The sequence below is a fragment of the Hypanus sabinus genome, chromosome 26 (assembly GCF_030144855.1).
Source record: "Hypanus sabinus isolate sHypSab1 chromosome 26, sHypSab1.hap1, whole genome shotgun sequence".
In the NCBI taxonomy this organism is placed as follows: domain Eukaryota; kingdom Metazoa; phylum Chordata; class Chondrichthyes; order Myliobatiformes; family Dasyatidae; genus Hypanus; species Hypanus sabinus.
Window position 1 is genome coordinate 14,075,331 of NC_082731.1, and position 14,863 is coordinate 14,090,193.

General features: G+C 48.4%; 1 protein-coding gene across 3 annotated transcripts; it reads right to left on the reverse strand.

The window, feature by feature from the left end:
* Nucleotides 1–4,181: 4,181 nt before the first annotated feature.
* On the reverse strand, nucleotides 4,182–10,880 carry LOC132381652 (zinc finger protein 239-like). Of its 3 annotated transcripts, none has more exons than XM_059951251.1 (3): nucleotides 10,787–10,879; nucleotides 5,691–5,833; nucleotides 4,182–5,444 (listed from the first exon to the last, which is right to left on the reverse strand). In XM_059951251.1, exon 3 carries the CDS (start codon nucleotides 4,980–4,982, stop codon nucleotides 4,383–4,385), a length of 600 nt encoding a protein of 199 aa, XP_059807234.1. In that variant the 5' UTR covers nucleotides 4,983–5,444; nucleotides 5,691–5,833; nucleotides 10,787–10,879; the 3' UTR covers nucleotides 4,182–4,382. The 3 variants fall into 3 exon arrangements, with proteins under 3 accessions (XP_059807234.1, XP_059807236.1, XP_059807235.1); XM_059951253.1 differs by having other exon boundaries at nucleotides 5,691–5,836; nucleotides 10,787–10,877; XM_059951252.1 differs by lacking the exon at nucleotides 5,691–5,833 and having other exon boundaries at nucleotides 10,787–10,880.
* Between the last annotated feature and the right edge of the window lie 3,983 nt (nucleotides 10,881–14,863).

Below are 14,863 nucleotides of genomic sequence, written 5' to 3' on the forward strand. Positions count from 1 at the left end.
GCATCACTGCCTGGTTGAGAAATTGCACCATCTTGGATCGCAGGACCCTGCAGCGGATAGTGAGGTCAGCTGAGAAGATCATCGGGGTCCCTCTTCCCGCCATCACGGACATTTACACTACACGCTGCATCCGCAAAGCAAACAGCATTGTGAAGGACCCCACGCACCCCTCATACAAACTCTTCTCCCTCCTGCCATCTGGGAAAAGGCACCAAAGCATTCGGGCTCTCACGACCAGACTATGTAACAGTTTCTTCCCCCAAGCTATCAGACTCCTCAATACCCTGAGCCTGGACTGACACCAGCTTACTGTCCGATTGTCCTGTTTATTATTTATTGTAATGCCTGCACTGTTTTGTGCACTTTATGCAGTCCTGGGTAGGTCTGTAGTCTAGTGTAGCTTTCTCTGTGTTGTTGTTTTTTACGTAGTTCAGTTTAGTTTTTGTACTGCGTCATGTAACACCATGGTCCTGAAAAACGTTGTCTCGTTTTTACCGTGTACTGTACCAGCAGTTATGGTCGAAATGACAATAAGAAGTGACTTGACTTGACTTGAAGATGACAGAGTTTGTCATCGAAACGTTGCTGACAATCAATACCTGTACCCAGCTAGAGCCTGAGAAGGGTTTATTTGTCAAAGGGAAAACTTCCCTCGCCCCATCGTTGAACTGTCCCCTCAACCTATGGACTCACCTTCAAGGACTCTTCATCTCATGTTCTCACTACTTATTTATTAATTATTATTTCTTTCTGTATTTGCAGTGGTTGTTGTCTTCTGCACACTGGCTGAACACCCAAGTTAGTGTGGCTTTCATTGATTCTGTTATGGCTATGCCTGCAAGAAATGAATCTCGGCGTTGCGTATGGTGACATTTATGTACTTTGATAATCAATTTACTTTGAACTTCGATGCTGAAGATGGAGGGTGAAGCCTGGAGGCCTGTCCTGGAGTTGGATGACTGTCCACGTGCGAGGGGTGTAGAGAGGGAGGAAACAGACTTGTTCTGCTGTTTTGTTTTGTTGCTGGCTGTGTTCTGCCAAGCACTGTGGGCATGCTCTGTTGGCACTGACATGGGTGGCGACCCTTACAGTCTGCCCTGCAGCACATCCTTCGGTGCGTCAGTCATTAATGCATTTCACTGCACGTTAGCGTGTCCGCGCGATGGACCGATGGGACTCTGAACCAGAGTTAATGTGCCCATCGAGGGAGACTTGTCTTGTCTACCTGACTTCTGCGGCGCGGGGATCGAACCAAGCTCAGACTGGGCTGTACGGCACAAGCAAGGGAGGTCTTGGACCTGTGGAGTTCCAAAGATGGTGTTACCCGCAGGGCTGGGTTTGGCTCAGACAGGCAAAAAGTGTTTCAGGCATGGTGGGAGAGCCAGAACTGGAAATCATTCAGATTTTTCTGACTGCGAGAGGACAGAGGGGCAAAATATCACGTCTGCATGAAGCCAAAGAGGGAGCACAGAGGTGTGCTGACGAGGAGTCTTCACAAGTTAAACCGAAGAATGTTATTAGTATGGTACTTGAGAATACGGACATGGAAAGGATGTTTCTATTATCAGGAGAGTACGGGATCCAAGGACATAGACACAGAATAAAGGGGCATCCCTTTGGAACTGAAATGAGGGGTATTTCAACTGGCAGAGAATGGTGAATCTGTTGGCACAGAGGCCGTGGAGGGCAAGTCACTGGGCATATTTAAGGTGTAGATTGACATGTTCTTGATTGGTGAGGGGGTTAAGGGTTATGAGAAGGTGGAAAAACCAACTCTGATTGAATAATGGAGCAGACCCACTGGGCCAAACGGCCTAACTCTGCTCATGGTCTTGGCACATCCTGGGTAGAACAAAGAATGCCGACTGTTGTATTTCCCTTTGAGTTTGAGCTACGATTAATATATTTAGGCTTTAAGAATCGTGTAAGAATACAGGCCTGTCAGCCTAGTCATTTAGTCCCAATGTCCTGCATTGGCCCATGTCTGTCCAAGCCACACCCCACTCCCCTGTACCAGTCCAAGTGCTCCTTAACTGACCCTACCTCAACTACACCCCCTGCCCTTTGGGTCTGTTAAATCTTTCCCCTCTCACCCCTGATCAATCTATCCTAGTTCTGGATTGCCCTACCCTGGGGAAAATTGCTAACACCCACCTTATCCATGTATCTCGTAATTTTAACCATTTTTGTAAGGCCGCCCCGCATTCTCCCATGACTTGAGCAGCTCGTCTCTGTAGCTCAGACCCTCTAGTCCTGGCAACAGTCTCGTCATCTGTTCTTTCCAGCTGAATCACCTTATCTACGACAGGGTGACAAAAACTGTACGCATTACCTACCTCGAGCGCCGCCTCACCAAGACTGCAACTTAATGTGCCAGCCCCGGTACTCGACGTCCTGAACGAGGGCCAGTGTGCTGAACAGCTTTTCCACCAACCTGCCTACGTGCGATTCGACTTTCACTGGACCGTGGCCCTGTCCCGTTACACACCATCCTACCATCCATAGAGCAGGTCAATGCCGGCTTGACTTTCCAAATTTATGACCCCATTCATAATCTTGTAGCTGAATAATAAACTGCTGCTACAATTTTATATTTGTGTATAACTGAAGATTTGGGTACATGCAGACGTGACCGTACCACTTGGAAAATGCTAATATATTGTACCAGCCACTTCTCACACTAGGAATTTCTATTTATTTACTTATTTAATTAATTTTAGAAATTACAAAGAATAAATGTAATAGTAAAATAGTAAGAAAGATAATATTAACCCTCCCCCCTTTAACCCTTATCTAAAGAAAAAAAAGGAAAGAAGAGAAAGATTGCTTGGATATCGGAGGATCCCCACATGCTCCATGGAGTTCAAAATAAATTTGGTATTTATTGTTTACTTTCCCCAATTACTATAATTTTATCTTCAAAGGACCTATGTATTTAATCCTATCTTTTGTAAGTATGGGAGCCAAATTTTCAAAAATATATCATATTCATTTCTTAAATTATACGTAATTTTTTCAAGTGGAGTACAACTATGTATTTCATTATTCCAACGATCCACAATTAAATATAAATCAGATTTCCAACTAACTGCAATTACTTTTTTGGCTACTGCCAATGCAATTTTTATAAATTTTTTCTGATACTTGTTCAATTTAAGTTTCGGTATTGTCCCTTCAATGTCTCCTAATAAAAATAATACTGGACTATGTGGGAGTTGTACTCCAGCAATTTGTTCCAATAAAAGTCTTAAATTTATCCAAAATGGTTGAATTTTAAAACAAGACCAAGTAGAATGTAAATCACACTAGGAATTGAGAGCGAGTGACCCTTTTGCGCTTCTGCTCGACAGGCTTCTGTCCCTGCGTTCCAGGAGGGCAGGAGCCAACGATTGAGGGCTGCTTCATTGCCAGTCACCATGCCGAGCCCGCTGGCAGCTCTGCCCACCACTGCAAGAAACTACCGAGTTGTGGGGACATGACGGAAGCCAGCCCCCCACTAACCCCTGTGGACACTTCTTGCTCCCCCGGTAAGGCAGCCAACATAATCAAAGACTCCTCCTGCCCCTCCCTTTGGGGAGAATATATCAAAGCCTGAATAGACATCACCATGCTCAAGGACAGACTGGGCCCCTGTCACACGACTATAGAACGGTCCCCGAGAGTGATAAGATGGACTTTGGATCTCAGTCCACCTCGGCATGCCTTTGTGTACTTGCACTGAATTTCCTCTGTAACACTTCAATCTCTCAATATTGTGCCTTGCACTGGCTTAATGCGCTCTTGCCTTGAATTGACTGTGAAGGATTTAAGTTTTATTCCGCTGCACTGCGGTTCGTGTGACAGCAATAGAAAGAGTTAATACGGAAAACCCCCACATTCTCCATGGCACCAAAGAGTTGAGACCTGAAAGATATATTGAGTATCACTTCCACCCTCTCCCCCCACCTCACTTGGATCGACCTATCACCCTGCAGCTCTTGTTCCACCCCTTCCCTCCCCTTTGTATGCTGGCTATCTCCCCTCTTTCTGTCCTGTCCAGGTGAAGGGACTCGCCCCAGAGGACTGACTATCCATTTCCCTCCACAGATGCTGCCTGACCTGCCGAGCTCCTCCAGCGCCTGTTGCTCCAGATTCCAGCCTCGGTGGCCTGTTGTACCTCCGCATTCAAAACCATGAATAGATGGGGCAAGATTGTTTGCTTCAAACAGAACCAATTTATTTGACTTGGACTCAAGGAGATTAAACTACAGGCTGGTTAATCTGACTCTTAACGTTAAAGAGATCAACTGCACATCAAGTCAATCCTGGACACGTTAGCAGCAACGATTGCAGATTCTAATTCCCAGCCTCTGCAATGTTTACATTTTCCTCACGTTTAAGGGTCAGAACCTCTCCCCAGTGTGAAGCCGTTGGTGTCTCAGCAAGTGGGAGGACTGAGTGAATCCCTTCTCGCACACAGAGCAGGTGAACGGCCTCTCGCCAGTGTGGACCCGTTGGTGGGTCAGTAGATTGCCCGGGTGGGCGAAGCCCTTCCCGCACACGGAGCAGGTGAACGGCCGCTCGCCGGTGTGCACCCTCTGGTGTCTCAGCAGGGAGGACGACTGATTGAACCCTTTCCCGCACACGGAGCAGGTGAACGGCCTCTCCACGGTGTGCACTCTCTGGTGGTTCAGTAGCTGAGACGTGTAAGTGAACCCTTTCCCGCACTCCAGGCAGGTGTACGGCCTCTCCCCGGTGTGGACCCGCTGGTGGGTCAGCAGGTTGGACGACTGAGTGAACCCCCTCCCGCACATGGAGCAGATGAACGGCCGCTCCCCGGTGTGGACCCGTTTGTGGTTCACCAGGTGGGACGAGTGGGTGAATCCTTTCCCGCACACTGAGCAGACGAACGGCCGCTCTCCGGTGTGAATGTACTGGTGCGTTATCAGGGCATTAGAGCGTTTAAAGTTTTTCCCACAGTCGGAACACTGAAACTGTTTCATTAGTGTGAAGGCAGTGTTTGCTTTCAACAGGAAGAGAAATTAATAAACTCCTTCACACTCACGCAGCACAAATGCAAATGTTCACAGCGACTGCTTTGCTTCCGGCCATCAAACTCAGAACAGCACTTGTGTCAGGGACTTTCGGACTGCCGGAGGATAATTACAGGGCTTCCAACCGGAATCCGTCCATTTGGAGCGTGTGCTCGGTGTCTCGCCCGCTGTGACCGCAGCTCTCCCCGGGCCGTGCGTGACCGGCTACAGCTCGTCCTACAGCGAGAGCTCTGGTAGCCCCTCACTCAGGGGTGCATCACTGACGGCCCTCGTCACACCTCGGTCTGCAAATCGTGCCCGGGGCAGAACGAGTGTTCCTCCTCCCATAACGTCCAGTCGAAAGAGCCTCCAAGATCCTGACTTGCAGATCGGTTTGAAATTCCTCCTAGCATATTCTCCCTCTTTAAAACCCTGAAAGAGAAATTCATCACGGTCATCACCAAAAAACAGTTCAAATGGTTATTTCCTTTACTTCTCTGGTCAACTACGGGTTAGCTGGAGCTAAATCCGGCCACTCGAGTCTAACTCCATGAAAAGACAGCCAGGAAATTCAATGCATTTACTGAGGGTTTTGCTGTTTGAGATTAAAACATCGTTAAACTGAGGTCCTTCTGTTCTCTTACGTGAATAAGATAAAAAAGCCTCTGTCATACTCACCTATCAAATATAGACAGGTCCAGATAGAGTGGACATGGAGAAAACGTTTCTGTGGAATCTGTGGAATTCATGCCACAGAAGGTTACGGAGGCAGAGTCTTCGGGTTTATTTAAAGCTGACGTTAACAGTAAGGGCGTTAAAACCTACTGGGAGAAGGCAGAAAATAGGGTTGAGAGGGAAAATAAATCTGCCTTGTTGGAACAGACCAATTCTAACGGCCTAATTCTGCTCCTCTGCCTTACGATCTTATTTCCCATCCAGCATCCTCTTTGACTTTCCACCATCAGGCAGGAGACTCTGATGCATAAAATCACGAATGGTCAGGATGGGAAACAGTTTGTTTCCTCAGGCCAATAGGTTTCCAACTCCCTGCCCAATCGCATTCGGTGTCACTGGTTAATCTGTTCTGTACCTCTGGTTTGATATTTATGTGTTGATTCTTCTATGGGTGTTATCCTTATCTCCACAAGTTATCATTTGCTATGTGCACTGCTTGTGCTTTGCAGCCTGATTCCAGGAACTTTGTCTCGTTCCTATATACATTATAGACCTGAATATAGTTAAATGACAATAATCTTGACTTGCGGAAGGGCTGAGGATTTATCCCAAGGCCCTGAAGAATATCTATCCAGCTGTTGTGGCAATTGATTCTTAGTGATTCTGGAAGCAATTCCCCAGAGACTGGCAGAGGACAGTCCTGCACTGGCTGGTAAGTGATTCAAGAAGCCTCTGCCCAACGTGCACAGAATGCTGGGCGATCTCAGCAAGCCGGGCAATTTCCAGAGAGGGGAACAGGGAGTCAGCACTGTGAACCGTGTCCCTTCGGCTGGACTGTGAGTGTGGGTGTGGGGGAGGTGAAGGAGCACCGGCTGGATGATAGCATGCAAACCCCAGCTAGAAAAACATAATAAAACCCTAATAAATAGGAGCAGGAGTCGGCCATCCGGCCCGTGGAGTCTGCTCCGCCATTCAGTAAGATCATGGCTGATCTGACCATGGACTCATCTCCACCTGCCTTTTCCCCAGAACTCTAAATTCTCCTACTATGCAAAAATCTATCCAACCTTGCCTTAAATATATTAACTAAGGTAGCCTCCGTTGCCTCATTGGGCAGAGAATTCCACAGATTCACCACTCACTGGGAAAAGCAGTTCCCCCTCATCCCCGTCCTAAATCCACTCCCCGAAATCTTCGGTCTATATCCCTTAGTTCTTTTCTCACCTTCCAGTGGAAACAACTTTCCTGCCTCTGTCTTATCTGTCCCTTTCATAATTTCATATGTTTTTAAAAGATCTCTTCTCATCCTTCTGAATTCCAGAGAGTACAGTCCCAGGTGACTCAATCTCTCCTCATAGTCTAACCCCTCATCTCTGGAATCAACCTGATGAATCTCCTCTGCACCACCTCCAAAACCAGTACATCCTTCCTCAAGTAAAGAGGCCAGAACTGCACACAGTACTCCAGGTGTGGCCTCACCAGCACCCTGTATAGTTGCAGCATAACATCTCTGCTCTTAAATTCAATCCCTCCAGCAATGAAGGCCAACATTCCATTTGCCTTCTTAATACAGACATACTTTATTGATCCCGAGGGGAAACTGGGTTTTGTTACAGTCGCACCAAGAACAGTGAAGAAATATAGCAATATCAAACCATAAATAATTAAATAATAATAATGTTAATCATGCCAAGTGGAAATAAGTCCAGGACCAGCCTATTGGCTCAGGGTGTCTGACACTCCGAGGGAGGAGTTGTAAAGTTTGATGGCCACAGGCAGGAATGACTTCCTATGATGCTCAGTGTTACATCTCGGTGGAATGAGTCTCTGGCTGAATGTACTCCTGTGCCTAACCAGTACATTACGGAGTGGATGGGAGACATTGTCCAAGATGGCATGCAATTTGGACAGCATCCTCTTTTCAGACACCACCATCAGAGAGTCCAGTTCCACCCCCACGTTACTGGCCTTACGAATGAGTTTGTTGATTCTGTTGGTGTCTGCTACCCTCAGCCTGCTGCCCCAGCACACAACAGCAAACATGATAGCACTGGCCACCACAGACTCGTAGAACATCCTCAGCATCGTCCGGCAGATGTTAAAGGACCTCAGTCTCCTCAGAACAGCCTGCTGCACCTGAAAACCAACTTTTTGCGATTCATGCACAAGCACTCCCAAGTCCCTCTGCACAGCAGCATGCTGCAATCTTTTACCATTTAAATAATAATCTGGCCTTAACTGTTTCCTTCCAAAGTGGGTGACCTCACATTTCCCATCATCTGCCAGACCCTTGCCCACTCACCTAGCCTATCCATATCTCTCTCAGACTCTCCGTATCGTCTGCACAATTTGCTTTTCCACTCAATTTAGTGTCATGAGCAAATTTAGATACGCTACACTTGGCACCCTCTTTCAGATTGGTAATGTGTATCATGAACATTTGCGGACCCAGCACCGACCCCTGTGGCACACCGCCCACCACTGACTGCCAACCCGAGAAACACCCATTTCTCTATCCATGCTAATACTTCACCCCCAACTCTATGCATCCTTATCTTATGGACAAGTCTTTTATGTGGCACCTTGTCGATGCTTTCTGGAAATCCAAGTAAATAACGTCCCTCTGTTCCCCTCCATCCTCTGTACTCGTTACATCCTCAAAGAACTCCAGTAAGTTTGCCAAACAGGACCTGCCGTTGCTGAATCCAGGCTACATCTGCCTGACGCATCCATTTCTTTCCAGATGCCTCACTACTTCAACTTTAATGATAGCTTCAAGCATTTTCCCAACTACAGATGTTAAACTAACTGACCTATAGTTACCTGCCTTTTTCCTACATCCTTTTTAGAACAGTGGCGTGACATTCTTCCAATCCGCCTGGATTTTGGTAAATCATCACCAAAGCCTCTACTACAACCTCTGCCATTTCTTGCTGGGATACATTCCATCAGGACAAGGGGATTTGTCTATCTTCAGGCCCACAAGTTTGCTCAGCACTGCCTCTTTAGTAATAGCTATTGTTATCAAGTTCCTTGCCTCCCATCGCATCATCTCTCTTCAGCATGTTAGACGTGTCCTCCACCATGAATAACGACACAAAATAGTCATTCAAACCCTCAGCCATTTCCTCATTACCCAATATCAATCCCCCCTTCCTGTCCGCCAAGGGATCTCGGCTCACTTTGGCCATCCTTTTCCGCTTTATATAATTAGAAAAACTTTTACTATCCGTTTTTATATTTTGTGCTAGTTTATTTTCATAATCACAATTTGAACGACCTATTAGTTTACCCGGTCGGCCTCATGGACTGTGGGAAGAACGCAGAGGACGAGAGAAAACCCAAAGGGTCGACATACGGACTTCACTGCTCGATTCATGGTACCTTGTTGCTTTTAAAAGTTTTCCCAAATCTTCCAGTTTCCCACTACTCTTGGTGATTTTGTATGCATGAGCTTTTAATTTGATGCCTTCCTTTATTTCCTTAGTTATCCAAGTCTGGCACTCCCCACCCTTACTGTTCTTGCTTTTAACTGGAATATGTTTGTTGAGCACTGTGAGAAATCTCTTTGAAAATCTTCCCCTCTTCCTCAACCGTCCCACCGTACAGCCGTGTACCAGTCCACGCGAGCCAAACCCTCCCTCACCCCATTGTTTAGGCATAATACACTGGTTCCAGATTGAACTGTTGCACCCTCCATTTGAATGAGAAACTCAATCAGGTCCAATTATAGCCTTGATTTCTTGTTGTCATAGCCGCAGACAATCTGGGCCCCCACCCAGAGAAACCAGGTGCAAGTGGTGGGAAATGGAGTTGGGTGCAACAAGACAAGGGGGGGGGGCACACAAAAGCAGGGTGCTGGGAGGGAGCCTGCAGCGCTGCTCACTATAGTACTTCGGCAGAACTGAATGCTTCACTTCATGAGTTGCAGCCCAGGACACCGTTTGATGTCTATAGCTTTAGGGCAGGGGTGACCACTTGCTTAATGGTACTGGTTCATGGCGGGGAGCCTCTGCTCTGGGTGATTTGAAGGGGCCTGAGGGTCAACTACATCACGCAGAGGGTGGTGCGCACTGGGGGCCGCCGGAGAAACTGATCAAGGCGGGTCCATTAATGATACGACAGCTGGCAGGCCAGCCGCCAACAAACCTAATCACGATTTGAAAGCCCCATTAGATTGCCCTCATGGGCTGTGGGAGCAAAGCGGGGGACGAGAGAAACCCCCACACATCGCACAGGGTCGACGACTGGACCTCTCACAGAACGGTGCCGAAAACGAACAGCACAGTGAAACCGGCATTTGGAGAAGCAGCGGTACAGAGTTTGGACTGTTCAAGAGAGAGTTGGGCCAAATGGGGACACAGGCGGGCACAGAGGTGGGTACAAGGTGACAAGATGTACAGCTCAGAGACTCCCCCTCCCCTCCCCTCCCCTCCCCCCCCCCCGGGGTAGAAATGGCGAATACAGAGGGGCATAATCAGCTGTTAGCTCGGGGTGCCGGAGTTTAACCCTGCAGTCCTTAAAAAGGTCTTCCCCGAGAAATGCATGTCCGCTTAATCGGTCGCAGAGTCCTGTGAATGGGTTGGGGTTACATCGATGAACGAGAAAGTCTGCAGACGCTGGAAATCCGAGCGACACACACGCAGATTGCGGCAGGAGCTCAGCAGGTCAGGCAGCAGTTCTTGGCCCTCCAAAACATTCCGCATGGAATTTAAACTGGAAGTGCGAGAAGCCAGTGGCCTGATGAGTTCGCCCAGCATTTTGTGTGTGCTGTTAGGGTTAAATCGAGTTAATGGGCCTATTCCGTGCCGTATCTATATATCAAAAATACTAACTGGAGGAAAGCCCACGGGGGATGCCAGGGGCGGGTACATTGGTGTCATTTAAGTGCGGCCGGCGGAAGAAATCCCCGGGATTCCGAACCCCGCCGGCTGCGGCGCGACCTCCCCGTTGGGTTCGGGTCCCGGCGCCGTGAACAGCTGCACGGAAAGGCCGCGACGGGAAGGAGGGCAGACGGCACCGGCAGGCCGGGGACCAAGACCCCACGCCGAGCCCGAGGTGCCAGCCGACGTGCCGCGGAAACCGCGCCCGGACCTTACCCCCCTCGCCCCGCACCGGCCGCCGGTGCCCGGGACCGTCCTCCACCACCTCCAGCTCGGCGTCGGCCCGGCCCGGCCCCACCCAGGATGCACCGCGCACACCCGGCTCACACGCGCACCAGCGAAGCCGCTCCACGCAGGGCGGTTTCCGAGCCGCATGGGACTGTGGGTAAGGAGGTCCCCATTGTTCGTTGGGGGAAAATTGGTTTATTTTTCCTTTTTATTTTATTTAGTAATACTTTTACAGCACCGTAACAGGCTCTTCCAGCCTACCAACAAATCAAATTACATCCCTGTGACTGATTCACCTGTCCTGGGGAGGCGCCTTTTGGGAAGGAATGGCAGGGAAAATGTGTGTTTGGCGAGACGGGGACGTGGACTGGATTTCTACCTAACTTTTATACCTGCTAGTAAGCACGAGACTGGGTGGTGTGATTTTTATAAGTTCCCACAGACAGTGCAACACGTGATCATGATGTGTCCCAGATATTCGTTGGAGCATCGGAAGCTTAAATTCAACGGCGCAGTCGAACCCTGTTGCTGGAGCTGTAATGTACTACACGTACTGATATGCCATCTTGCCGCCTGTATAATGAAAAACCTGCTCTGCGTTCCTGTTCAGACAGGCCAAGTCATTGATAGAGTACATAAATATAACGATAATGCAGAATAAAGTGCAACAGCTTCAGAGAGGGTGCGGAGCAGGTAGGCAGTAAAGTGCGAAGTAATAACGGGGAAGATCGTGAGGTGAAGGGACCATTCGGGAACCATTCAGTAGTCTGATAACAATAGGATAAATGGATTGGCAGCCCTGGTACCTGTCCTGATTTCCCCCATTCAGATTTATTATTATAACTGATCTGGGAACTGCGATTTTTTCTCTTCTTGCAGCAGGAAAATTACCATAAGCTACAAAACTAAATGGCGCTACAACGATGTAATGGATAAACTCCCCTCGGGCTCCAGCCGGGTACAGGTTTCCGTTATAACTGACGTTTCGATGACCTTCTTTAGGCAACATAGAAACATAGAAAATAGGTGCAGGAGTAGGCCATTCGGCCCTTCGAGCCTGCACCGCCATTCAGTATGATCATGGCTGATCATCCAACTCAGAACCCTGTATCTGCTTTCTCTCCATACCCCGCCCCCCCCCCCCCCCCCCCCCCGATCCCTTTAGCCACAAGGGCCATATCTAACTCTCTCTTAAATATAGCCAATGAACCGGCCTCAACTGTTTTGTGGCAGAGAATTCCACAGATTCACCACTCTCTGTGTGAGGAAGTTTTTCCTCATCTCGGTCCTAAAAGGCTTCCCCTTTATCCTTAAACTGTGACCCCTCATTCTGGACTTCCCCAACATCGGAAACAATCTTCCTGGGCATGTCTTGTCTGGTGGGATAATGAGGTATTTCCATGGGTTTACGGTCCATTCAGAGATCTGATGGAGGTTGGGAAGAATCTGCTTCTGAAGTTGGGTCTTCGGGCTCCTTTACCTGATAGTACTAATGGGAAGAGGACATTTCCTGGGCGATGGATGCCACCTTTTGAAAGTGTCCTGGATTGTGGGGAGGCCAGTGCCCAATAGCCTTCTATTTTTCTATGATGAAGCAGGCTTAAGTTACAACCTTCTACAGCCTTTTATGATTTTTGCATTGGTGCCTGGTGATGCAACCAGTTAGAACACTCTCCACGGTACATCTGTAGAAATTTGCTACAGTCATTGGTGATAAACCAGATAGAACATAGAAAATCTGCAGCACATTACAGGCCCTTCGGCCCACAATGTTGTGCTAACCATGTAACCTACTCTAGGAACTGCCTAGAATTTCCCGACCACATGGCCCTCTATTTTTCTAAGCTCCATGTACCTATCTAAGAGTCTCTTAAAAGACCCTATTGTATCTGCCTCTACCACTGTCGCTGGCAGTGCATTCCACATTCCCACCACTCCCTGTGTGAAAAATGTACCCCTGACATCTCCTCAGTACCTACTTCCAAGCACTTTAAAATTGTGCCCCCTCATTTCAGCCCTGGCCGAGTTCACTCAACCTATTCTCATAAGGCATGCTCCCCAATCCAGGCAACATCCTTGTAAATCTCCTCTGCACCCTGTCTATAGTATCCACATCCTCCCTGTAGTGAGGTGACCAGAACTGAGCACAGTACTCCTGATATTGAGTGCGAGGTTGTGGTTGCGAGAGCACGCAACCGGCTGATCGATCCCACCCCTGTGTGCCTCAAGGTCACTGCCGAAGCAGTGGTGTCATCATCAAATTTACAGGTGGTGTTTGAGCTGTGCCTAGTTGTCCAGTCGTAGGTGTAGAGAGAGTAGAGCAGTGGGCTAAGCACACACCCCTGAAGAGTGTTGCTATTGATTATCATTGAGGAGGAGATGTTATTTCTGATCTACACAGACTGTGATCTCCCTGTGAGGAAGTCAAGAATCCGGTTGCTTGTTGATTAGTACTGAACAAAGAACAATACAGCACAGTACAGGCCACTCGGCCCACAATGTTGTGCCGACCCTTAAACCCTACCTCCCATATAACCCTCCACCTTAAATTCCTCCGTATACCTGTCTAGTAGTCTCTTAAATTTCACTAGTGTGTCTGCCTCCACCACTGACTCAGGCAGTGCATTCCACACACCAGCCACTCTCTGAGTAAAAAACCTTCCTCTAATAACCCCCTTGAACTTCCCACCCCTTACCTTAAAGCCATGTCCTCTTGTATTGAGCAGTGGTGCCCTGGGGAAGAGGCGCTGGCTGTCCACTCTGTCTATTCCTCTTAATATCTTGTATACCTACAAGGGTTGATGGTGTTGAACTCTGACCTGCCGTCAATGAGCAGAGCATTGCTGTTGTCCAGGCGATCCAAGTCCGAATGGAGAGCCAATGAGGTTGCATCCGCTGTGGACCCATTATGGAGACAGACAAATGGCAGCAGGACCAGGTTCTTGCTCAAACGGGAGTTAACCCTAACCAGGACCAACCTCTCAAAGCATTTCATCACAGAAGATGTGAGTGTTACTGATCGATATCACCCTGCTCAACTTGGCCATGGGTATCATTGATAAGTTTTGAAGCAGGTGGGAGCCTTTGGCAGCAGCTGCGAGAGATAAAGAACATTCCAACCAGTTGCTTGGTAAAGGCATTCAGTGCCCCACCAGGTCAACCATCAGGGCCCGACATCTTATTTCAGTAATGAGATGCAGTGTGGAATAGGCCGTGCCTTTGAGCCACTCCTCCCAGTAGTCCCCTGATGTAATCCTAGTCCAATCACAGGCCAATTTACTGAGACCAATTAACCAATCATCATTGGACTGTGGGAGGAAACCAGAGCACCTGGAGGAAATCCACATGGACTTGAGAACTCCTTACAGGCAGAAGTGGGAATTGAACCCAGGTTGCTGGTACTGTAAACCTTTGTGCCAAACACTACCCTACCATGCCTCCTCCAGCCACTGTTCACCCTCTTGAAAGATGTTCTGATATTGGCCTTTGAGACAGAGATCACAGGATCACTGGAAGCTGCAGCAATCTGCATAAGTAAAGTTTTATTTTCCCTTTCAGGGTGTACTTCAAAGCAGTTCATCTTGCGTTAGGTCTGACGTTACTTTTTGTCTTGTAGGAAGTAACGGCCTGAAAACACTCCCATGTGAGAGATGCATCCAATTCTGTCTCTAACGTTACCCAGGGCTGCCTTTTCACTTTTAATCTAGCTTTCCACGGGTCGTACCCGGACCTCTCCCGGAGTTCCATATCAACGGTCTTGAATGCCGCAGATCTATCTCTCAGCAGACTCCAAGCCTCCTGGTCCATCCACAGCTTCTGATTTGGTATGCCTGGTGTGTTCTTGAAGGCACACACTCATCCACACAGGTCTTGATGAAGCCAATGATTACAGGGAACCACTGTGGTTTGGGAGAGGAGGGAACGATAACTGTAGAGCTTAGCCCACTGCTCTACTCTCCCGACACCCACGACTGTGTGGCCAGCACCAGCTCAAATGCCATCTATAAATCTGCTGATGACACAATAATTGTTGGCGGAGACGAGAGGGCGTACAGGGGCGAGATA